The 24,118-nt window shown below is 54.4% G+C and overlaps 2 protein-coding genes across 3 annotated transcripts; one reads left to right on the top strand and one right to left on the bottom strand.

The window, feature by feature from the left end:
- Positions 1 to 6,272: 6,272 nt before the first annotated feature.
- On the top strand, positions 6,273 to 10,208 carry LOC114024606 (40S ribosomal protein S4, X isoform-like). The gene is made up of 7 exons (XM_027837647.1): positions 6,273 to 6,317; positions 6,512 to 6,589; positions 7,966 to 8,146; positions 8,394 to 8,491; positions 9,025 to 9,196; positions 9,620 to 9,777; positions 10,050 to 10,208. Exons 1-7 carry the CDS (start codon positions 6,315 to 6,317, stop codon positions 10,149 to 10,151), a joined length of 792 nt encoding a protein of 263 aa, XP_027693448.1. The 5' UTR covers positions 6,273 to 6,314; the 3' UTR covers positions 10,152 to 10,208.
- A 6,903-nt stretch (positions 10,209 to 17,111) lies between these two features.
- Positions 17,112 to 22,432, bottom strand: LOC114024576 (uncharacterized protein CXorf49-like). 2 transcript variants are annotated; one of them, XM_027837627.1, is made up of 7 exons: positions 22,281 to 22,432; positions 20,729 to 21,781; positions 20,050 to 20,200; positions 19,571 to 19,632; positions 18,997 to 19,042; positions 18,579 to 18,620; positions 17,112 to 18,464 (listed from the first exon to the last, which is right to left on the bottom strand). In XM_027837627.1, exons 1-7 carry the CDS (start codon positions 22,281 to 22,283, stop codon positions 18,418 to 18,420), a joined length of 1,404 nt encoding a protein of 467 aa, XP_027693428.1. In that variant the 5' UTR covers positions 22,284 to 22,432; the 3' UTR covers positions 17,112 to 18,417. The 2 variants fall into 2 exon arrangements, with proteins under 2 accessions (XP_027693428.1, XP_027693434.1); XM_027837633.1 differs by having other exon boundaries at positions 20,729 to 21,778.
- Between the last annotated feature and the right edge of the window lie 1,686 nt (positions 22,433 to 24,118).

Raw genomic sequence — 24,118 nt, 5'->3', positions numbered from 1 at the left:
TTCCCTGATCACCTCTGATCCTAACAATGGGGGACAGCCACTAGGCCTCGTTTGAGGTTAGAATCAGGGAAATCTGTGTTCGAATCCCACCAGAGAGCCTTGCTGGGGGTGTGAGCCTTCCACCTCCATTTCCCTCTCTGTCAAATGAGAGACGTGCACTGGGTGACCCTAAAGGGATGTTGAGTGAGCGTCGAAGCAAGGATGAGGCAGTTCTCATGTTTGCAGCTCTCCCCAGAGCCCGGCCTTCTAGTTTCTCTTCAGAATTGCTTTTGGCTGGTTGGCCACTCCATCCACACCTCAGTTTCCCAGGCTGTACAGTCCATTTCCTTGTGGCCAACCTAGTGCTGAGCCTCTCTCTACATTTGGCTCAGCTGGTCCTGAGCACTCAGAGTCTGCAGTCTGGTAGGACCTGCTAGAACTTACCATCCATTGGCAGAGTCTTGTCTTCATCCCCCTGGGGCCTCCTGGATGGGAGATGGGAAAGAGAAGTTGGGAGAAAGATAGAAGTCTAGCGCAGGGCCCCATACCTGGGCCCTTGAGACAAAGGGCTTACTATCTCCTCAAGGTCCCTTGGCCTCAATACCCCATGAGGCAAGCTCTTCTCTCAAGCATATTTTTTTCAGTGCTTAAGCTTGAGCAAAAAGTAGAGCATGGGGGCAGCTAGGTGGCACAGTGGATAGAACACCGGGCCTGCAGTCAGGTGGTCCTGAGTTCAAATCTGGCCTCAGACACATAACACTCACTAGCTGTGTGACCCTGGGCAAGTCACTTAACCCCAATTGCCTCACCAAAAAGCAAAAAACAAAAAGTAGAGCATGCATGTCAGCCCCCTCGCTGCTGGGGGTAGGGGTACATTTCCAGAGCTTTGGCATCAGAGAGCAATTTTCCACGGACAATTATCAGTGGAGCCTCCTAGCAGCCCTAGGAGCTGTTACCTCTTTTTGCAGAGGAGGAAACTGAGGCTCAGAGGGACTGAGGGACTTACCCGAGGAAGTCTCAGAGGTAAGATTTGAACCTAGGCCTTCCAGACTCCACTTCACCAGGGTGGGGTGTGGGGGCTGTACAGAGTCTACAGCAAGTTCCTGAATAAATAAATATGAAGGAACTGGAGGAAGGAGAGAATGCCAACAACTAGAGCAATCTGGGAAGGCTTCAAGGAAGAGGGGGCACCTGAGCTGAACCTTGAGGAAATACAAAAACTCGAAGAAAGAAAGGCAGAGGTGAGGAAGGAAGCAGAATGTTCCAGACGTGAGGGATAGCCTGGACAAAAGTCTGGATAGGATGGGAATGATTGAGCTGGAAGCTGTGGGACTGGGAGAAGGCATGAGGCAGAAAACATCTGTAGCCAGACTGAGGGGCCATAAAAACCAGACAGACAACTTGTATCACCTTACCCCATTACCTTACCCCCTCCCAAGTTGGGCATCAGCCCTCCAAGGACTGAAAGAAGGAAAAAGCATCGATGAAGAAGTTACTGTGTGTCAGACTCCATGTCAAGTTCTGGGGATGGAAACAGAAAAGCCAGCCAGCCCTTTGTTTTGTTAGGGGGCGCGGCTGCAGTGTAGACAGAGAGGGCCAGGGGCCTGAGGGGCCAGAGCACAGACAGTGGCTATGCATCTTTAGTCATCGGTAAAACTCTTATCTGTTTCTGATACTGAACCAAGGCCTTGGCAGTGAGACCTTTCCCCTTCACGACTGCAGAGGGGGCCAGGCCGGGGGGCTGGGGGGCTGCAGCAGCTTGCAGGGGCAGTTGGCAGGCTCGTCTTATGGGCGGGGGGGATGGACACTTATGAAAGCAGAACAGATAGTAAGCCCTTAATAAGGGCATTTTCATTCATTCGGCTGCTGGGCCAGGAGTAGATGGGCAGAGAAAGGGAGGGACGGAATCGCAGCTGGGCCCTCACTGGGGCAAGGCAATCTCCTAACACCATCCTAAGCGACCCCACAGCAGCTCCTGCAAAGGTTTTCACCCTTCCTCGAATCTCCCTTAGCTGAGAACGTCTTCTCATATTTTACTGCCAAATGGTGGCCACTGGCCTGAGCTCCCTCTTCTGCCATCTCCTCCATCTCCCGTGTGCCTCCCATGATGAGGCGGCCTCAGTCTCTCCCTGCCTACTGCTTCCCTGCTGCCTCTAAACGTTCCCGTCTCTCCTCCCTTTTCTGGCTTGTTTCTGGGGTCTGCCTTCCACCCTCATCATTGCAGCCAAAGTTACCCATGATCTCTTGACTGCCAAATCCAATGTGCTTTGTCTTAGTTCTCACCCCCTTGGCCCAGATCCTCTCTCGCCCTAGGTTTCTGGCCCACGCCCTGCCCTCAGTCTCCCTTGCTGGATCCTCCTCCAGATCATACCCACTTATTGTGAGTGTCCCTTAGGGCTCTGTCCCGGGCCCTCCACTCTTTTTTCTCCACCCGACTTCGCTTGGGGAGCTCCTCAGCTCCCGTGGCTCAAATGACCCCGCTCAATGCTGACCATTCTCAAACCTACTTACTCAGTCCTAGCCCCTTTGTTGACGTTCAGTCTTGCATTGCCCATCACCTATGGAATGTGGCAAACTGGACATCCAGTAACATCTTAAACTCATCCTGGCCCAAACAGAATTCATTCTCTGTCCCTAGAATCCCTCTTCCCTCTTCCCTCCTCCCTCCTCCCTTCCCTATCACTGCCAGCCCCTTAGGCCCTCCCCTGGATCTCTCCCTATCCCTCCTCCCCCAAATCCAATCTGGTGCCAAATTCTGTTGCTATTACCTTTGTAACATCGCTCAAATACACCCCTTCTCTCCTCTGACCCTGCCCCCACTGTGGCATAGGCCCTCACCTCTTTACATCTAGACTATGGCAATAGCTGCTGGAGGTCTACCTGCCTCCATCTCTCCCCAGTCCAGCCCATCCTCCATCCCAGTCACCAAAGTGATTTTCCTAAAGCACAGGTCTGATCACATCACATGCCCCAGCACACACACACACACACACACACACACACACACACACACACTCAGTAAACTGCAAATACAAGATGCTCACCTTGGCATTCAAAGCCCTTCATGTGCTGCTCTCTCCTCCCTTTCCAGTCTTCTTAGCCTTGACGCCTTGCCACATCCTCTTCCATCCTGTGACCCTGGTCTCCTGGCTGTCCCAGGAACAAGACCCACCTTCTATTGGTTCTGGGAAGTTTCTCTAGCTGTCCCCTAGGCCTGGAATGCTCTCTCTCCTCATCTCTACCCACTGACTTCCCTAACATCCTACACGTCCCAGCTAAAATCTCTCCTCCTCCAGGAAAGCTTCCCTGAGCCCCTCAAATGCTAACGTCTTCCTTCCCCCGTTTATTTTTGCCACCGTATTCTGTCTCAAGCCTGTCTGTGGTCTCCACCATTAGCCTGGTTGCTCCTCGAGGGCAGGGGCTGGCTTTTGCCTTTTTTTGTAACCCCAGGATATAGCACCATGCCTGGCACACAGTAAGTGATTAATAAATGCTTGTTGACTTGACATCCTCACTCCAGCCGTCTTCTCTTTCCTGCACTCTATGTTCCAGCCCCACTGACCTATCCTGCTGTTCCCCACATGGGATGTTCCATTTCCTTACCTCCATACCTTTGCAGGGGCTGGATGCCCTCATGCCTGCAATGCCCCCTCTCCCCTCACTCTGCCCTACTGGATCTCTACCTTCCTTCCAAGCGCAGTCCACACTGGAACTACAGGACACTTCTCCTTATTCCTCTGCTTGCTCGGCCCATCCCCATCTCCCAGAAGTCCCTTTGTACACAGATTTTGTGTTTAGCTGTCTACACACATGTTGCTTTGCCCCGTAGAAGGGGCTCTCCTTAAGGGTCGCAACTGTTCTACCACTCACCGAGTGCCTGGCACGCAGTAGGTACTTAACCAATATAGTTGAATCAAATTGCACTTTGAAAATTCCTTTTATGGGACTAGTTCCTCTTTGCAGGAAACCACTGCCAGGCTGGCCCCTCCAGTAGCCCATCACATGCTGACAAGAGCACTGGGCTGCATGGCCTCAGGCAAACAGGTAAGTCAAGGCCTCGGTTTCCTCCCCTGTACCAGGAAGGGGCCCCCCTAGAAGGCCTCTCCCTCAGTCCATTGTTGGGTGAACAGCTGAGTCAAACCCCAAGGACTTACTGGCAGGTCCTAGACAGGGGTAAAAAAAAAAAAAGCTGATGACAGCGGGGGGTCTTGGGGGGTACGTGAATGAGGTGGCAGTGGTTGATCGGCCCCAGCCCGTTCCTGTGCAGCCAAAGTGATGAAAGGAGTTTTCTCCTCGCAAAAGTCCCGCCACAGGACCTGGGCGTAGACACAGAGCCCAGAGACAAGCCATCTCCAAGCCTGCTAGGGTTTGACCAGAGGAAGGCCAGAGCAGATGTGCTCTCAAGTTCTTCTTTCCTGTCTTTTAGGGTTCCTGATACAAGATATGAGCAGTGTGGTCTGTCCAAAGCCAGGTATAAAAGAGCGGACAGCCGAGACCACTCCTCAGTACTCTGGGGTGGGCATGAATGGTAACAAAGCCCCTGAGGTATCCTGTTTGACCTCATCGGGCCTCCCAGACTCACCTGCAGCATCCCCTTCCTCACAGACAACTCCTTCCTCACAGACATCCCCCATCAACCTGCACACACAGTCTCCCTTACTGGCCAGCATGCAGCTACAGAAACTTAATAGCCAGTACCAAGGGGTGCCTGGCACAGAACCTCCAGAGGAGGAAACACCCATGCCAAACTGGCCTGTGGGGGGCAGTCAGCCCGAGGAGTCAGTGACTGCCTCCGCTGAGGCCAACCTCATTGATTTGGACCCCATAGATGAGGAGGTGCTCATGTCCCTGGTGGTAGAGCTGGGTTTGGACCAAGCTGGTGAGCTGCCTGAGCTCTGGCTGGGCCAGGATGAGTTTGACTTCACCACAGACTTGCCCTCCAGCTAAGGCCATGTGCACCCCAGGGGGAAGAGGGGAAGTCATGAACACTCTAGGGGTGGGGTGGGAGGGATGTGGGCCCCAGCTCAGCTAGCCTCCCTTGTAAGCTCTTGTGCCCTGTGATCTCTTGTAAATACCAATAAAAAGGTTTTGCCCCAGTGGCATGGCTGTGGGGGTACAGCTCTTGCTAGCCAACTCTCTCAAAGGGTCCTCATGTCTGCCTTGTGGAGCCCTGGATTTGGGGGGAGGGGGAAGGCATGGAGCTCTCTGGGATGTGGATGGCTAAGAAGGGGGTGGGGGCATCCAGCTGTGAGCAGCAGAAAACATACTGGTTTGTGGCAAAGACCCGGGCTTAAATCAGGCCTCAGATAAGTCGCTCAACCTTGGCGGGCTCCTCTGGAGTGAGGCTGGGGATCGGACTAGAAGACCTAGCAGAACACAGAGCAGGACACCAGATTTGGGAGTCACCAAGAGCTGAGTGCAAATCCTGCCTCAGACGCTGGTTGTGAGACTGAGTGACTAAGTCACCTGATCTTTCTAAGCCTCAGTTTCCACAGCATCTCTAGATAAGGGGGGTGGCCAGGAAGGCCCCTCTGTTGCAGCCTTAAATCCTAGAATCTCAGACCCAAAGGGTTGTTTGTAAGCCCAAACAGCTGAGGCCTGGTTCTTTGGCTACACTTTGAACTGAACCAGATAAGGAGGCCTCAGGTCCCCACGACGGCCTCTTCCATCTTCAGTGTGTCTTCCCGTTTGTGTCTGCTCCCTGACCTGCCCTGAGTTCGAATTCCGGCACAGCCATCGGTGCTGCAAGACCCTGGCCAGAAGAGGCCCGATTCGTTCTCCAGAGCATGCAGCCTCCTGCCCATCCCCAGAGCAGATCAGGCGTTCTCCCCAAGTCCTCCTCCCTTGGGAACAAGGCTGTGACTCCCACGTTAGGGAAACTCGGGCTGGGCTACGGATGGTGGGGACACGATGAGTCTACTCAGTCGCCAGCACTCGGGGCTGGGGAGGCTGGGGGGAAGCAGCGGGAGCCTCCCATAGGAGGGGGAGGCTGCCTAGCGGAGTCCACGGCAAAGGTCCCCAAGCTGCCAAGACGAGCGCTCTCGGGAAGGAGCCTGCCGGTGGGGGCGGGGCGGGCGGGGGCCGGTGGGGGCGGGGCGGGCGGGGGCCGGGGGGCGGGGCCGCGGAGGCCGGCGTCCCAGAAGCCGCCGCGGCCCCGCCCAGAGCGCCGGCCGGACGCCTGGCGGCCTCCGGACAGCAGAGGGCAGCAGAGTGGTGCGAGCGCCGGCCGCCGGCCGCCGGCCGCCGGAAGGGGCGGGCCTTGGCGTGCCCCAGCCCTCGCCTATTTCCTCGGCTCACCGGAAGCTGCGAGCCCTTCTTCCCGGCTGGTCGCCGCTATGGTGAGTCTCCTTCCTCCGGCATCGGCCTCCATCCTCGGGGCCGGCGAGGCCGCCTCCCGGGCTGGGGAGGGGCAGCGGGGCGGGAGGGTGGAGGCCTCTCGGGACTCCCTCCCGGACCTCCCTCCGGGGGCGGGGCGGGCCGGGGGAGCCTCAGGGCCCCCAGTCCCAGCTGAGCCTCTGCCGTCTGTCCGCAGGCTCGTGGGCCCAAGAAGCACCTGAAGCGCGTCGCCGCCCCCAAGCACTGGATGCTGGACAAGCTGACCGGCGTCTTTGTGAGTAAGCCCGCGGCGGAGCTGCCTGCCGCGATCAGGGTCACGGGATGGCCCCCAGGGGGATGAGGGAGGACCCTGCCCCGAACCGTGAGGTGACAACACAGGGGGGCACCCAGCCACCGCTGGGGGACGGAAAGGATGGGGGGGGCGGGGCAGCGGGGTGACCTTGGGCAAGTCACTTAATCTGTCTCGAACGTCCTAGTCAGACTCATAAAGGCAAAGCCAAAAAAAAGCGAGCAAGCCTCTCACCTTAGAGAGGAAGAAACTGAGGCTCAGGGAGCAGGTGCTGTGTCCCTGCTATGTCCATATGAGGTTGTAGAATTGGAATAGTCTGAAGGTTAAGATCTGGGTTCTTTGAAGTAGGTGGCTGAGCCTGCCCAAAGATGCCCCGATCTCCCTGCCCCGACCTCCCTTCCCCGACTTTGGCCTGCAGATTAGACTGAGGCTACCTTTGTACCCTCTTGATGTCTTCCTCCTGCTCTCGAAGGTGGCCCCAGTGCCTGGATGAAGGCCCTCCAACAGGGCTGGGGGTTTGTTGATGGGGGAAAAAGAGAAGGTGAATTTCTTGGATCCTCTTCAACGGACCAGTTATTTATTAGAAACGGAAGCCTGTAGGCCTGCCAAGAGCTCGTGAAAGTTGTAGCTGTTTAGGGGTAAACGAGGAAATTTGGGAAACATCGCTTTTTAGTCTCCCTCTTCGAGGGTTCCCAGTCACTTTCCACTTGTGTGGGCCATCACTAGTGTCCACTCTGTTCTGCTTTTTTTGCACATGTCGTCCTGCCCGGGCCCACAGTGTTCCCTGAATGAACCGTGATTGGGGTGGCCATCCTCCCACTGGCCATTGACCCTGGGAAAGCTTGCAACAGAAAGCTTTTTGTTCTAAATTCGAAGAGAAACCAGATTCTAGACAAAGAAATTTGGGTCAAGGGGTTATTTTGCTACTTTTCTGCCTGCCTTAATGTTGCTGCTCCCAAATCCTCCACATTGGTCATTTTGCCAGCAGGGAGTATGGCAGCGCCCTCTGACAGCTTTCTTTGTACTTCTCATTGGCTCCAGTTGTGGGGGAAGGTTAACAAAAGACGGGAAAGCACTATTTGAATTGAGAGTTGCCTTCATCATCTCCAGTGTGGAGGACGTTTCATGGGCCTTATTAGCAGAGGCTAGCTTTGGCATCAGGAAGACTTGGGGTGCTCCCACCCCACCCAGGTCAACATTGCTCAGTCCATTGACATGAGTGATCCCTCTGTGCAGCCCATCACTTGGTAGGTGATGTAGACAGTGCAGTTTTAAGCTATTAGGGATTATTACTTCGCTAAGACTTTATGGGGTGCCCTGTCCTGAACACGGCGAGCTGAAAGGTGACCTTTACTCCCTAGGCTCCAAGACCATCCTCAGGCCCCCACAAGCTGAGAGAGTGCCTCCCACTCATCATCTTCCTCCGCAACCGTCTCAAGTATGCGCTGACAGGGGATGAGGTTAAGAAGATCTGCATGCAGCGATTGATTAAGATTGACGGCAAGGTCCGCACGGACACAACCTACCCCGTTGGCTTCATGGGTGAGTGGATGGTGACCGGAGGTGGGAATGTAGGCTGACTTTGTATTAAGAGGCGAAGCTTGCCCCATTCTTCCAGAGTCTCAGCCCACCCAGCCAGCAGCCCTTGCTCTACCTCTAACCACTTGGTGGCTACCCCTGGCATGCTACCCTCAATAAGTCCCCATCCCCTCTCCTGCTCATGGGCCTTCCTGTTTCTTGGAGAGGGCTCCCAGTACTACCTTTAATTGTTACAACTGGTTGAAATCAGATGTCATCAGCATCGAAAAGATTGGCGAGTACTTCCGTCTGGTTTATGACACCAAGGGCCGCTTTGCTGTTCATCGAATCACAGCCGAGGAAGCAAAGGTGAGTGTGAGCTGGCCACGAGGACCCCCGAACCCCTTAGTGGGAAAGGCAGACTTCCTATCTGTAATCCAGGTGTGAGATGATGCATATGTAGCCAAGTGGAAATAGCTTGATAGGCAGCAAGTAGAGATGGGGGAAAGGCGGACATTGGGACCCAGAGCTGGAGATCAGATTTGAATTGAGCGTCTGTGTGCCTTGGGTAGGGGTGGGTGGGGATTAGGTGTAGATTTAAATCACGACTTTGGTTTCTATAAATGAAGGTGGCCCTGGCCCTGGGTTTCAATGGTGGTGGTGGAAGGGCAGTGTGGCATGCTCTCATTTGGAGGAGGCATGTTTATCCCTGGCATTGTTCGTCCCCTGCACCTTAAGACCCAGGGGCCCTCCCCGCTCCCATGCTCTTGGGCCTCATAGACCAAACTGGGAGGGCCTGGCCATGCTTGGTCCCAAACTCAAAAGTGGGATGCCAAGTCCAGCATCAGTACACGGCTGATGCTTAGATGTCAGTCAGATGGCTGCTCTTTGTATGTTCACAGTATAAGCTGTGCAAAGTGAGGAAGACCTTTGTGGGCACCAAGGCCATTCCTCATCTGGTGACCCATGATGCCCGCACCATCCGCTATCCAGATCCACTCATCAAAGTGAACGATACCATTCAGATTGATCTGGAGACTGGCAAGATCACAGATTTCATCAAGTTTGATACTGGTATGTGCCCGCATGTGTTGGAGCTTATCGCCCAGCTCTCTGGGGGTTCATGACATCGATGGAGAGTGAATCAAGAGCAGCTATTGGGCAGAGTTGCCAGTCAGTGGGCCCTAGTGCAGATTAGGGCAGCAGCCAAGGAAACAGTGACTCCAGAGTTCCCAAGCCTCGAGGTGGGAAATGTGAGACGTTGGATAGGTGGGTAACTTGAAAAATCCCCTCTGACTTCAAATCTATACCTTTCCTACCTCTGACCTTCAGGTCAACCCGAGAAAGGCTCTGGTGTCAAGGCTTTTTGCCCCTGGGGGTCAGAGGAGCCTTTCCCAAGGGTCTAGGTTTGACTCCCCAGGGGATGTCGCCCCCCCATTATCCCGGTTTCTGATTATCCTCATCCAGGCAGCTCGTATCATTGTTCTTTCTGCCCAGGGAATCTGTGTATGGTGACTGGCGGCGCTAACTTGGGTCGAATTGGTGTGATCACCAACAGGGAGAGACATCCAGGCTCCTTTGATGTGGTCCACGTGAAGGATGCTAATGGCAACAGCTTTGCCACTAGGCTTTCCAACATTTTCATTATTGGCAAAGTAAGTCCCTCTCGCTTGGGGAGAGGAGGGGCTGGAGTCCAAAGGAAAATGTGCCAAGCCCTGAGCTGCTTAGCCTTGGGGCCTCCATGGTGCCCAGGGGGATCTTGGCCGCAGCAGAGGGGCTCTGAAAGCTGACTTGAGGTGTCTCAGTGCCTGGGGTCTCGCTCAGGTCTTACTGGGTCTTCTCCTGCGGTGCACCTTCCAGATGCCATCTCGGTCTGGGCTGGGGGGGGCTCCGTGGTGTTTTCTGACTCCTGCCTTTTCCAATGCAGGGTAACAAGCCTTGGATTTCTCTGCCTCGAGGCAAGGGTATCCGCCTCACCATTGCTGAAGAGAGAGACAAGAGGTTGGCAGCCAAGCAGTGCAGTGGGTGAATGTCGCTACGTTACTGTGTGGTTTTCTCTGGCCAAATAAAGACCTTATGAATTGTTTCTTCTGGTCTCTTTTCATTTTTGCTCCCTTCCTCCAGGATGCGAAAGGAGCCAGCAGCCAGGGGTTAGGAGAGAGGAGCCCCACTCACCTCACTGGATGGGCATCAGCTGGTGCTACATCTAGGCTCCAGGGAGTGGGGCCAGACCTGGGGTATACTTGTGGAGTTGGGCAAAGGTGGTGATTTTCTCCCATGGCACAGTTTAGCCCAGAGCCTTGACTGGTCTAGTTCCCAGCACGCTTCCTCTACCAGCCAGGTAGCTGAGAAATAGCATTGATTTGGAATTAGGGTTAGGCTTAGAGGCCTTTGGTGAGTTGTGGAGGGACCTCCTGGAAGTCACCCTCAGGCCTGCTGAAACAGCGTAGAAGGAAATGAGGAAGGTTTATGTGAGTCTGAAGCCACAGTGGAGACGAAAGGCCAGAAGAAAGCTCCCAAGGAGCTCTTGGTACATGCCGGGCCTAGTGGGCTGCAGTCCCAAAGTAGGGCTAGAGCCAGTACCCTGGCAACTGACTTCCAGCCTTTCCCCTGTCCATTTGTCTTCAGCCAACCTTGCTGACGCCAACTCTTGGGCTTCCTGTTGGATCGTCGGGTGTCAACAAGTGTGCCGTGCCCCCCCACCTTTGGAACATCTTTCTTTGCCCTTCTCACCTGGGCCCTTCTCCCCCTGCCAGGCCTCATCCTGAAGATCTGGCCTCAAATTCTGCTCTGCAAAGGAAATGGGAACCAGCATTTAGGTACTGGCTCTACTATGTGCCAGGTACTTTGTTAAGAGCTATTTACAAATAGGATCCTCCCAGCAGCTAGCTATTGTCCCTGTTCTACACTTGAGGCAGACTGGTGGGAAATGATGCAGCTACTGAGACCAGATTAAACTTGGGGTGCACCTAGGTCACAGCACCTTTCTGTGCTGATCTTCCCTATCGAAAATGCAGAAGTCCCTGGGGAGTGTGTGTGGGGGGGGGGTAGAGGTGATGGAAGTGAGGCCTTGCTCAGGTAGAGGGCTTTACAAAGTCACTTTTGCGAGATCGAGATCAGCTGTGTCTTGACTGGGAGCCCAGCTGGGGACTAGCTGCTGTTAGAGCTTTTGTTCTCATGAGAGCTGGTCCCTCAATTCTCGGAGGCCACCCAAGCAGGGGAGGCGTGGTCAGGAATCCCTCTTGTCAAAGAAAGGCTTGGCTGCTCTTCAGGGAGGCCGCACAGGGCCCAAGTGGTGAGTAAGGTGTAGACAGGGGCTACAGAGAGGAATGCAGTAAGATATCCATGCTGGAATCAGCGGGGGGCTGGTCCAGAGCTGGTTTTCAAAGGTGCAGCGACAAGAGCAGGAAAAGTACAAGCTTTGGAGCTGGCTTCTAATCTGGTTGGCCACTTCCTAGCGGTGAGACCTCGAGCAAATGGTCTGCAAACAGCTTTGTACAAACAAGCTTTGTCGTCTGTCCTTCGTTTCGAGGAGGGCTGATCACATCGCAGGGTGATGTCTTGACTTGCTGGTGAATTGGGATTGAAAGGAGGCCAAACTGCACAGTCGACAGCCTCTCTTCCTGAGTCACTGGAAGTCCAGTGGCATGACAAAAGTCAGGAGGACTGGCGATGGCCCCCGACGCAGGGAGTGACCTTGGCATCTTTGATGTCGGACCAGGGCTCCACAGCACCTGCTTCAGCCACCTTCACGGCCCAGGATCCCTAATGGATCCTTTCCCATGGTATCAGGCAGCCCTGAGGGTCGGCAAGCATCAATTTATTATTTAGTGTCTACACTGTGCTAAGTGAAGTGCTTCATAAATAGACTCTGATTTGCTTTTCATGACAACTGTGAAATAGATGCTATTGTAATTCTTATTTTACAGAAGAGGAAACTGAGGCAAACAGGATTAAGAAAAAAACAATTTTCATAACAAATTTGGCTGTGTTCAAAAAAATGTTAAGTCTCATTCTACATCTTGAGTCCATCACCTCACTGTTAGAAGTTGAGTATCATGCTAGGTGGTGCAGTGGATAGAGCACCAGACCTGGAGTCAGGAAGACTCATCTTTCTGAGCTCAAATCTGATCTTGGACACATCTGCAGGATAAAAAGGAAGTCATCCACAGAGGGTAGGCCCTAGCATCAAGGGTCATGGGGAAAGGCTTCCTCTAGAAGGTGGGTTTTTAGTTGACTTGAGGGAAGCCAATAGGGAGGGAGAGACTAAGAAGGGAGTGCATTGTAGGCGTTGGGGACAGCCAGTGAAAATGGCAGAGGCCAGAGTCTCCCACTCCACACGATGACGGTGTTTAATCTCACAGGTCCCTCCCAGTTCTGATGTTCTAGGATCCTAAGTCCTTTCTGGGCTCTGAGGCCCAGTCGAGGGTGGGGGGTGGGGGAGTGTTCCCTGGGGCCTCCCTGGAGGTGGGCAAGATGCCAAGTGACCAAAGGCTGGGGCGGCTTTGGCCTGCTCAGCTGTGCCAGGAGCATTGGCTCTCCCTGGGCTCGTTTACACTCCCGTATCAAGTGATGACATTATAATATTGGCAGGCAAAGGAAAGCAAACATGGGCAAGTGGGAAACACCAAAGCCAATTAATTATCTCAGCAACTGGATACATTCCGGGCACCCAAACTGCCCATTTTGGGGGTTGGGGAGCTGGCAATGTTGGCACGGAGAATATTTGCTTCTTGTAGTGGCCTCAGCCAGGTGGCGCTATCCTCTGATTGGAAGCCAGCTAAAACCTTAGGCCTGTTCAGTTAGGAGAAAGTGCTGGTGCTAAAATCTCCAATAGGCAGAACCAGAAGGGGCCTTGATGTCCAGCTCAAGTCCTCCCCTGGTGGGAGTCCTGGCATCTGTCCCCCTTGAGCTGGCAAAGCTTTCAGGGTGGGGCTGGGTAGCCCTAGGGATATCTGTCCTCCAAGGGCCAGCTAAGCTAGGTGCAGAGAGCCTCCTCCTCAGTCATACCACAGGCCCTTGGAAGGGTCGTGGGGTCACAGCTTCAGAGGTAGAAGAGATTAGAGGCCATTGAATCCTCTGTCATTTTACAATAGAAGAAACTGAGGCAGACAGAGGTTGAGTAACTTGCACAGGGTCACACAGCTAGTAAGTGTCTAAGACAGGATTTGAACTCAGGCCTTTCTGACTCCAGGGCCAGCACTTTACCCACTACATGCACTGTGCTGCATCTTTTAGCTGCGTCTCCTATCCCTGGGACATGGGAGACTGGCAAAGATGGCAGAGTACAAGGGAGTGGTGCAGCCCAGCTCTCTCTAATAACTAACAAAGATCAAGGAAAAAGACTAGACCAAGCAGTGATCAGGAAATCCAAGAAGAAATCCAGTGGGGTCATTTTTCCAGCCCAGATCAGCAGAGGGAGATAACCAGAGGGAAGATCATTTTGGTGGTCTATTGGAGGATGGACTGGAGTAGGGAGAGACTCGAGGCAGGCAGATCTACTCCCCACCCCCACAGCAGCCACTGCCCTGGTCCAGGTGTGAGGGCTTGCACCAGTGTGGGGGCAGGGTCAGAGGAGAGAAGGGGCAGATTGGAGAGATGCTCCAGAGGTTAAATCCATAGACCTTGACAGTCACTCAGAAATGAGGCACCTGCCAGGCCTGGGAGGAAGGCAGTCTGGGCCTGAAAGCTACACCTGTTCAAAGGAAAGGCCCTTCGGGAGAGCTGCTCGAGAGCGTTGGAGTGAAACCCCTGCTGGCTAGTGGGTAGGTCAGACATTTCTTGCAGGAAAGGCCCACAGCAACTTGGCTCATGGGGAGTTTGGTGGGCAGCCACTGAAGCTGGCCTTGGCCTCTCTGAGCTGGGAATGGTACCAGGCTAGAGCCAGAGGGACCTTTAGGCCCCAAGAGGGGCAAGTGACTGGCCACGGGTACAACATGGCAGCCTGCTTCGATCTCCCCAGGAGCCTCCCCCAGCCCATTCCAGTGCCTCTGCACACAAAAGCTGGTATTCATGTAGGACTTGCAGGCTTGCAAAGCACGTTATGAAATGTTATTTCATCTGATTCTCACAACAACCCTGGGAGATAGGTGCTATTATTATCCCCCTTTTTATAGATGAGAAACTAAGGCACAGAGTGACTTGCCCAGGGTCACACAACTAGGAAGTGTTTGAAGCAGGATTCAAACTCAGGTCTTCCTGACTCCAGGCCAAGTGTTCTACCCCCTTTCAGCCTCACCTGGGCTGCCTAGATCAAGCCTACAAAGCCAAGGAGGGTGGGGGTGGAATAATGTGCCAATGGAGCCTGATGAACTGATACCAAAGGGATCCAACCAACTGGCCCTGTGGGTGTCCTGTGTGGCTAAACTCCAAAAGGCCGTCTACACCAGCTGCCTCCACTTCCTCTCCTCCCGCTCTCTTCATACCTCCTTACAATCGGGCTTCTGACCTTATCATTCCACTGCAACTGTTCTTTCCCAAGTTACCAATGATCTCTTGGTTTCCAAATCCAATGGCTCTTTCTCCTTGACCTCTGCTCTGGCCTTTGAGACGGGTGATCACTGTCTCCTCCTTGATCCTCTCCTCTCTAGATGTTTGGGACAGCCCACTCCCTCCTGGTTCTCCTCCTCCCTCTCTGACCGCTCCTTCTCAGTTTCCTTTGCATCCTGGATCCTCCCCCATATCACCTCCTGTAACGGCAGGTGTGTCCCTCAGGGCTCTGTCCTAGGCCTCCTCCCTTCTCCCTCTAGACTGCTTCACTTGGCCATGTCCTCAGCTCCCATGGATTTTATTACCATCTCTGTGCTGAGGATTCTCATATCTACCCATCCTGCTCCAGGCTCTCTGCTGACCTCCAGTCTCCCATCTCCAGCTGCAACTCCGATATCTCTAATTGAATGTCCAGTGGACATTTAAATTCAGTATGTCCAAAACAGAGCTCATGATCTCTCCCTCTAAACCTCGTCCCCCCACCCCTAGTACCTTCCCCATTATTGGGGACGCCCCCCATTTTCCCAGTCCCCCAGGCTCCTCACTCTCACGCCCCACCCGATATCCAAGGTGTCCTTTGGACCTTTGTAGCAACTCTCAAACAGGCAGCCTTCCCTTGCTGGGACACTGCCACCCCACTGATGCAAACTCTCATCCCCTCAATCCAGTGGCACAGGACACCTCGTAGCTCTTCCATGCACAAGACCTGCCGTCTCTAGGCTCTGGGGGTGGCTGAGCCCCTTCTTCTACCATTACCTCCCAACTACAACGCCACCTCCCACAGGCAGGCTTCCTGAATCCCTCTTAATTCCAGAACCTTCACTCTGCTCTACTTCCTACTTATTCCACTTAGAGCTTGCTTTGCACGTATTTGCATGTGAATCCCCCATTGGACTGTGAGCTCCTGGCTGAGGGCAGGGACTGCCCTTCACCTCTTTTTGCATCCCGAGCACACTGCACAGTGCCTGGCACATAGTAGGTGCTTAATAAATGCTTGTTTTCTTCCTTAGGTCTTGACTCAGATCTGGAGTCTCCTAAAGAGGGGAGGAGAAAAGCACTCAATGGATAGTGTACATCAAGAATGCCTGGCACATAGTAGGTGCTTAATAAATGTTGACTGATTGATTGATCTTGCTGTGGCCTCCACACAATTGCTGTATTCAAAGCTGACCTGCTCACCTAAGATAAAATAATTAAAAAAAAAAAATTAAAAAAAAAATAATAATAGTGTTTACCGTGTGCCAGATGGTACTAAGTACTTTATAATTATTATCTCATTGGACCCTCACAACAACCCATTTTGCAGCTGAGGAAACTGAGGGAAACAGAGGTGAAGTGACTTGCCTGTGACGAGCTAGGAAGCGTCTGAAGTAAAACCGGCATTCGGCGCTCTGTCTGCTGCACCACCTGGCAGCATCTGTAGACTGAACTAGCTAGCTTACGCGTACCTTAGTAGAAAACTATCGATCTCAGCTACCCAAGGCTCTCTAGAATCAGCCCAGAGACTGCTGGGAAGGCTATGGGAGGGAGGGAGGGAAGGAAGAAAGAAGGAAGGAAAAAGGAAGCAAGGGATGAAAGAAGAGGAGAGGGGAGGGAGGGAGAGAGGGTGGTTAAGAAGTGCTAGGGGACACTGGACTTTGTCTTTAGTTGCCTTAAGGAGATGCCCTGCACCTCTTGTCCTCCAGCCTTGGAAGTCACTCCCAGCAGACATGCCACCCAGTGAGCCAGCAGCCTCTCACCTGAAATCCCCAGCCCAGCCCAGAGCCTCACACACCAGCTGTGTGTGGGTGGTGGCAGATCACGGTATGGGCAGGGGAACGAACGCCAGCTCTCTCTGCATCTCCCTCCTGTTCACCCTGACTGTGACCTTGCCCTCTCCTTCACCCTTGCCTCTGACCCCAGGCACTGTCTTCTCCTCCTCCCCGCCTTGGATTTTGACCCTGGAGCTGAAGCGCCTCGAGGCCTAGTTCCTGGCAAAAGCTCAGCTTTTAGGTGTTGTTTTCCCCAGTTCAAATGGAAGCTCCCTGAGGGCAAGGCCTCACTTACTTCCTTTGCTCTCTGGCCCCAGCCTTTGGCATAGCACCCCGTGCCCAAGTGCTTAATAAACCATGTCTCATCCATTTACTAGAGATGGGAGATGATGAGGCCGCCAAGGATGCAGGGGGGAGAAGAGGACCCAGGACAGGTACTCTGTGGATTAAAAAGAGTATCGGACTTAATTTTTTCCCATCGCTTTCATTTCCGAATAGATCTGTCCCCAACCCAGAGAAGCAGGCCTCAAAACTGAGAACAAAGAATTTCTAGTATTAATTAAAATGGTTTCAGGTCCAAAGGTTTCAGGCCCCAGGCGAGAGCCCACAAGGCAAGCCTTGGCTCCAAGCACAGGACTTCTTGAAGGGCAGCGGCTGGAGACCAAGACGGGATGGGGAGGATTGGGCTGGAGGGTCCCACCCTGGCTTAGGCTAACAGCTTAAAGGGACAAACATGCCAAAAGACCAGCTTTCTGACATTTTCTTTATTATTAAACATAAACAGCAACACAAACATTTCAACAGGCAAGGAAGAGGACTGTGTATGACCTGTGAATTTCTCTTTCTGTTTTGAAAATGTGATTTAAACTGAATGATGACAACACTATCTGGCTGACCTGTATTTCTTGACCCTCTAAAAGGACGCCTTCCCCTTGCCTGAACCTTGCTAAAAACTTAACAACGCAGCAGACTGACCCTAAAGAGGCCTCGCTGTGGACGAGACAGAAGGGCTGGCTGCTTCCCTGACCTCACATGGATCAGCTGGGCCTCTCCAGCAGCCAGAGGGAGTCCTGGCCTCCACAAGCCTTCTTCTCATCTCCAGAACCGTTCACACTACCAAATTCTTATCAGACATTCTCCCCTGGTCCCACTGACATCTCAAACTCCATCAATACCATGATAACCCACTCCCCTCCCCAAACAAACCCAGGCCAAATCCAAGCCAGTCAACGTTTCTGACCTGCCTCCACCTTTGCCACTCAAACTGCTTTATTATTCTTGCCTGGGCTACCATAAAGGCTTCCAAATTTGTCTGAGGCGAGAGAGCCTGCATTCAAAGCCTAACTGTGACGCTTGTGCTCTGCGTGACGCTGCGCAAGTTACTTGGTTTCCCTGGGCCTCAGTTTCATCTGCACAAGGGATGGCCCCTTCCACTTCTATGATCACTTAAAATCACTCCAAAGGAAACAGAAAGAAGAGTGGGGTCTGGGAGGAGGGGATGAACTCCCAGTCAGGAAATGCCTTCTCCCAGTGTGCATGCTCTGGCATCCAAGCCCTTTGGAACAAAATCCAGGAGAGCCTTTAAGGATGCTTGAAGCAGTTCACATAGATCATCTCGTCCGAGTCTTACAACAACTGGGGTCGAAACAGGAAGAAATCATTAGCCTCATTTCACAAATGAGGGAACTCGGAGATGAAGTGACTTGCCCAGAGTAACACAGTCAGTGAGGCACCAGATGTGAGTGAGATTTGAACCCAGCTCTCTCCTGGCATTTCCACCTAAAGTGGGGGATGGGGACGGGAACGGGAACAACCACTCAGAAGAGCAGCCGGAGGTCACTGTGCTAACAGCCTGCGATGATGAGGCCTCTCAACAAAACTTGGCCCCAACTGGCCTCCAGTCAGAACTGGGAGACCCCCACCCGTGCGCTTAGCTCCAATGTCCTAGGGTGGGGAACGGGGGTGAGGGAGGAGGAAAGGAGACAAGGACCCGGAAAGACTCCATGGTAGGGCCCGCCTTGGGAGGAGAGGGCCCTGGAGTCCGGGGCCTGGCATTCAGGTGGTGCCCCCGGTGTTTGTTGTGGACGGATCCCGGGCCACGCCTGTCGGTCAAACAGAGCCGAGGGAGGAGAGAAGAAATGAGCACGGGGAGCCTCCGCACCTCCCCCACCGCTCCAGCCCCCAGCCAGCCTCCTTCCTTGGCCCCGGCTACTAACCTTGAAGGCCCTGGAGCTCCCCGCTAAGGCACTGCATGGCGGCTGGAATAAAAGGGCATTCGTTAGGCCCGGGACAGCCGATACCTTTTAGCCCGCACTCGGAACCTCTGTGTGTCTACCCAGCCATCCCAGGACCAATGCCCTCATTCCCCACTTCATCTCCCCTGGTACTCATGAGGCTACAGAACCCTGGGAAGAATTGTGAAGGACACGCTTGGGGGGGGGGGGCAGGGAGAAAGGAGCAGCAGGCCCGCCCTCCTGCTAACTTGCTTCTCTCTGCTCTAACTTCTCATCCCCACCCCCCACTCTATACCCCCTTTCTCCCTCCATGACATTGGCCTTCTGCCAGGAAGAAGCTGGGGGATTGGCTGCCAGGGACAAGCGGGCTGCCCTGCCCGCCTGCCCCTGCCCTCCATACCTAGTTGGCTTTTGAGGTCTTCCACTTGCTTCTGCAGCACAAGGCACTGTCCCCCAACAGATACCATAGGAAAGAGTTCAGATCTTCCAGCCATCCCCTAACCAAAACCAGCCACCCTCCCTACCCAGGAGAACAAGGACCCTGCTAGTCTCCCTTGGGAAAAGGGGGAAGGAGGGGATGGGATAACACTAAGCTCCGATGTGCACGGTGCTTCAAAGGCTTATAAGATGCTTCCCCTCCATCATCTTATCCAATCCTCACGATAGTTGCTATTATTAACCCCATTATACAGATGAGGAAACAAAAGCTCAGGCAGATTGCCTTGTCCGGGGCCACTCGACTAGTAAGGATGTGGGGCCCATCTGAAGCCTGGCTCCATCTGCTATGCCATGGACTTGCCTCTCATACCAGGCTCCATCCCGAAGATAAGAAAGGTCCCCTATGTGCCTGCGCATGAGGCTCATCTCTTTCCCAGGGGGCTGGCCGGCTCCCTACCCTTCACCAAAGCTTCCATGAGGAGAAATCTAGGTCCAAAGAGAGGGATCCTCTGGCTGGGAAGCCTGACTTCCCTTACCTGGAGGCACGTCCGTCCTGAAGAAGGCTGGGGCTTCCCGTCCTGCTTGGCGGGCTGCTCATCTGCAACAGAAGGGGACAAAGCCAGGTGGGATCATGTTGGGCAAGATGAGGGTTGGTGGAAGCAGTGCTGCCCCCTGCTGGCAGGCAACACCAAGATGCTCAGGGCTCAGGCTCTGCTTATGTTTAAGGGGCCTCAGAACAGTCTGTGGCCAAGAGACTGGAGACCAGACTGATTATGTGCCCCAAGCTGCAGCCGGGCCTCGCTCTCACGAGACTTGGAGCCCCTGTGAGGACGGGGGTTCTCCTCTGAGCTCTCCATACCCACAAGGCAGCTTCACGATCTGGCCCCCAGCTTGTTCGGCTCATAGCCCTAGTTCCTAAAGGATGCTCGGCTGGGAAGGGAGACTAGAGCCTGGGGAGTGAATGTGTGCCCAAGTTCTCCCTCTTTTCCCAAACTCCCAAGCTCAGAGGACTTACCTGTCCTGGATGGGACTCTGGATCGGGTGCCCTGGTTAGAAGGCAAGGGCTTCAAAATTCGAGCTGCCTGAGGGTCCCTGGATTTAGAGTCCCAAGCACTGGGACCCCTCTGATGCAAGATTCGAGGTGGCGTCGATTTGCTGTGGAGGAACTGAAGTACACACGTGTACGTACGCACACACACACACACACACACACACACACACACACACTCAGTGCTATTGTTTAACTGATTTTGCTCTTAGTTGGATTGTTAGCAGTTGACGGGGGAAGGGCAGAGGGCAGTGAGGCCCCAGTCCCTTACCCACTGCTCTTGCCTCAGTCACCTGACATACCCCTAACCCACGAGGGAGAACTGAGCCAGACAGAAAGTGGAGGGCAAATGCCATGGCCTGACGTAGCAGAGCAGAGCTCAGCCCAAAGGCCTAGGCCTTCCCGATGAACCTGGAGTTCCTGGCTTGGAGAATAAGCACTGACACAAACCAGGCACTGTGCATGTGGTGCATGGGCACCTCTCAGTGGCCAGCCTCCCTTCCTTCTTCAGCTTCTACCTTGTCAGTCAATTGACAAGCATCTCCTCTCCCAGTGTAACAGGCTGACCTTCCCCCTCAAGGACACAAATGCCTAGGAAGTAAGTGCATCACGGCAGTGCCAGACACAGGAGAGGGCAGCTACTCACTTGAGACACCTTGACTGCCGAGGGTGGATTATTCCCTGCCTTGGCAGGTGGTTCTGCTTCCTTCATCCTGCCCGCCTCACAGATCCTGCCTTTCTGCTGCCTAGCTCCTGGAGATGCCAAGGGTTCCCTTCTGGACTTGCACAGGACAGGCAAGTGGGAAGTTTTGAAGGGGACAGGTGACCATCTTTTCTGCCCAGGCAGAGGAAGGGCCTGATGCTCCCTCCTGGAAACAGCTAAAGAGGCCCCAGCCAGGGATCGGTTCTCCTGGCCCAGCTTCCCCAGAGGGCCACTTTTTGGGGTGGCCTTAGGCGGGCTGCCTGTGGCTACTCGAGGCCTCTGGGGGCGTCTGGCACTGGGCTGGGCCGCCTCAGCCACACCGGGTGCTTCCTGAGCTTGGGGGATCTCTGGGAAGGGGAAAAAAAATGCCCCTTCAAGCAGCCTCAGCGGTTTTGGAGCTCCCTGTGGGGTGCAGGTCCCAAAGGGAGCCCTGCTAAAGAAGAAAGTGTTATTGATGAGGATGTCTGAGAGGTCCTGCACTTGGAGGAGAGCCCCTTCCTCACTGGCCTGGTCATCTGGAGCCTGGCTGCCTTCTGGCTGGGCTGCTTGAGGCAGGGGAGTGCCTGAGCTAAGCAGACAGGTCTTATTGAGCTCAGTGCTTGGCTGGGGGGCCAAGGAGCAGGGATCAGCAGCCTGCACAGCATCAGGCGACAGGCTACAGAGCTCCCATCTGACCAGACTGCCAGGGCTGGCAGCCTCCTCAAAAGCTGGCAGCCTTTTGAGAAACAGAAGGCCCTGGTCACTGGGGGTGGCCGGGGAAGGCTCCTGCACAGGGTCGAGAATAGCGGGGGGAAGTGAGCGGTCACTGGGCTGCACCTGGGCCTCGTCACTGCTTGGTAGGTCCAGAAAAGAGGCGGAGGAACTCAAGTCGGGAGGTGGGAGCTCGGCTTCTATGGTAGATATATCTGCTCCCCCCTGACCTTGCAGCTGCTCCGAAATGACCTTTGCCTCTTCGGCAAAGCTAGCTCTGTACCCAAGGGTGTTGCTGGGAGACTGCTGAAAGGGGAAAGGACACAATTCCATACATCAATTAGTAAACGCTTGTGGACTGACTGTTTGATCATCTGGGGTCCGCCCGCCCTCGGGCCCCTCCCTTCTCCGCAAAGTACCGAGGCTGCCACAGCTCTCCACCTGCAGGGACCCAAAGCCCTCGCCCACCAACCCCGCCCCGCCCTGCCCGGGATCGGGATCGGGAACACGAGATCCGGCCAGGCACTCCCGGCACTGCTCCGCCCCTCACCCACCCCGGAACTGCTCTCGGCCCCGGCGTCCTCAGGAGGCCCTGGAGACATCGCTGAGCCAGCCCCGCGTTCTCTTTCAGGGGGTGGGGTGGGGTGGGGTGGGGTGGGGGGAGGGGGCTCGAGGCCCCGGGAGGGAAAGGATCCGAGGGCCGCAGGCAACATTTGAACCCAGGCTCCCGGCGCCTGAGCAGGGCGGGGCTTTTCCTCCGGGCCCAGGGAAGGCTCCAAGGACGGGGCCCCGGGAGAGAGGTTACCATGGCAACTCGCCGGTCTCTCGCTGCGTCCGTCCGGGAAGCAGAAGAACTCGAAGAACTCGAAGAACTCGTGGTCGGGAGCACCTTTGCTGCACGAGTCGTCGTCGTCCCAGCAGCCTCGCTTTCAAAACCGGTGCCGCGCCCCTATAGGGCTTCCCTGCCGGCCAACCACCGCCTTGCTCGTAGGCCCGCCCCTCGAGGGCTCGGCCAATCCGGAGAGCGCAGCGGAGCGACGCAGGCGGCGGCCAATGGAGCGCCCGGGTCGCTGTGGGAGCCGCCCCGAGGGGCGTGGCTTGCGGGGCCTGCGGGGCCTGCGGGGCCTGCTCCGGGTGGGGGCTGGGAGGTCGATCGAAGGCTCGCCCCCTCCTTCTCTTGGGGGTAGGGGCAGAGGCGCGGGGTTGGACTGGGGGGGGGCGGGGCGGGGGGAGGGGGGGCGGGTTGAGAATCTGGAGAGCTAGAGACCGAGAAACTGGGTGGGGGTGGGGTGAGACATACAGAGACGGAGACCCATCAGCTGGGGAGGGGAGGGGGGAGGGAGGAAGGGGGGAGGGGAGACCGAGACCCAGAGACCCATGGGGAAGAGAGACTCCCAGAGAGACACAGAGAGAGAGAGAGAGAAAGGCACCTGTGCCTCCCCACGTAGGGCAGCCTAGCACCATCTTAGCTGGCATTCATCTAAGGATTTACAAATATTATCTCATTTGATCCTTAAAATAATTCTATGGAGAAGGTGCTATTGTTATCTCCATTTTACTGATGGGAAAGCTGAAGCCGAGAAAGATTAAGTGACTTGATCAAGATCACACAACTAAGAAAGTGTCTGGAGCAGGATTTGAACTCGAGTCCTGGAAAACCACCCCCTCCCATAGTCTTTCCACTCTGCAACCTAGAGACTCCCTGACCACTTCTTTCTCCTTTCCTCCTGTCTCTCCCTTTGAATTGAACCCCTCTTCCAAGGGAAAGACAGGAAGTGCACATCGCTCCCTCTCTGTCAGCCTTTGGACTTGAATTCCCTGGAAGCCCTTTGCTTGGGGACTGTCTCTGTCCTTCTGGAGTGAATTCCTGAGAATCCCCTTTCCCCAAAGATTGGGAGCATGCCTCTCTCCCTCTTTCGCTCTGTCGCTCTGTCGCTCTGTTCTTTTAAAGTGACCTTTTCCACTGGAGAAGACTACTTGGGGCATTAGCCGGAGTCTATCAGAAATGAGTTGTTATTTGTTAACATACAAGCTTGTCTGCTGGACGAGACCTTCAGAGCAACCCGAACACTGACTGGTTACCAGAACACTGAGGTTCAGTTTGCAGCTTCCATTTTAGGGTCCTGACAGAAATAGCAGGCGCTGGTGCTGGAGGGCAGGGCGTCATACCTGGTTACTGAGTCCTTTTCCTCCCTACTAAGGGACCCTTTTGGGCTCTTCACAGCTCCATTCCATAACTCCTGAAATGTCTGCTGAGAGGTGTGCAGCAGCGAGGTGATGAAGTGGACAGAGCCCGGGCCCGGAATCAGGAAGACCTGAGTTCAAATTCAACCTCAGCCACTTACTAGCTGTGTGACACTAGGCAAGTCACTTATAACCTCAGGTTCTTCAATTGTAAAATGGGGGTAATAATAGCACTTAGCTCTCAGAGTTGTTGTGAGAGTCAACTGAGACATTTGTAAAGTGCTTAACACAGTGCCTGGCACATAGTAGGTGCTTCATAAACGCTTGTTTTCTTCCTTAGGTCTTGACTCAGATCTGGAGTCTCCTAAAGAGGGGAGGAGAAAAGCACTCAATGGATAGTGTACATCAAGAATGCCTGGCACATAGTAGGTGCTTAATAAATGCTTGTTTTCTTCCTTA

Source organism: Vombatus ursinus, unplaced genomic scaffold, assembly GCF_900497805.2.
Source record: "Vombatus ursinus unplaced genomic scaffold, bare-nosed wombat genome assembly UNPS02004571.1, whole genome shotgun sequence".
Classification (NCBI taxonomy): domain Eukaryota; kingdom Metazoa; phylum Chordata; class Mammalia; order Diprotodontia; family Vombatidae; genus Vombatus; species Vombatus ursinus.
Note: the sequence above shows the minus strand (reverse complement) of the source record. Positions and strands in the feature narration are given on the sequence as shown.

Excerpts from the sequence above, each read along its gene's own strand:
- LOC114024606 (XM_027837647.1), top strand. Across the intron at positions 8,147-8,393 it reads CTACCCCGTTGGCTTCATGG|ATGTCATCAGCATCGAAAAG; the intron begins GTGAGTGGATGG and ends GGTTGAAATCAG. Across the intron at positions 9,197-9,619 it reads TTTCATCAAGTTTGATACTG|GGAATCTGTGTATGGTGACT; the intron begins GTATGTGCCCGC and ends CTTTCTGCCCAG.
- LOC114024576 (XM_027837627.1), bottom strand. Across the intron at positions 19,633-20,049 it reads CAGAGTCCCATCCAGGACAG|ATGAGCAGCCCGCCAAGCAG; the intron begins GTAAGTCCTCTG and ends CTTCTGTTGCAG. Across the intron at positions 18,465-18,578 it reads GGAGCTCCAGGGCCTTCAAG|GCGTGGCCCGGGATCCGTCC; the intron begins GTTAGTAGCCGG and ends TTTGACCGACAG.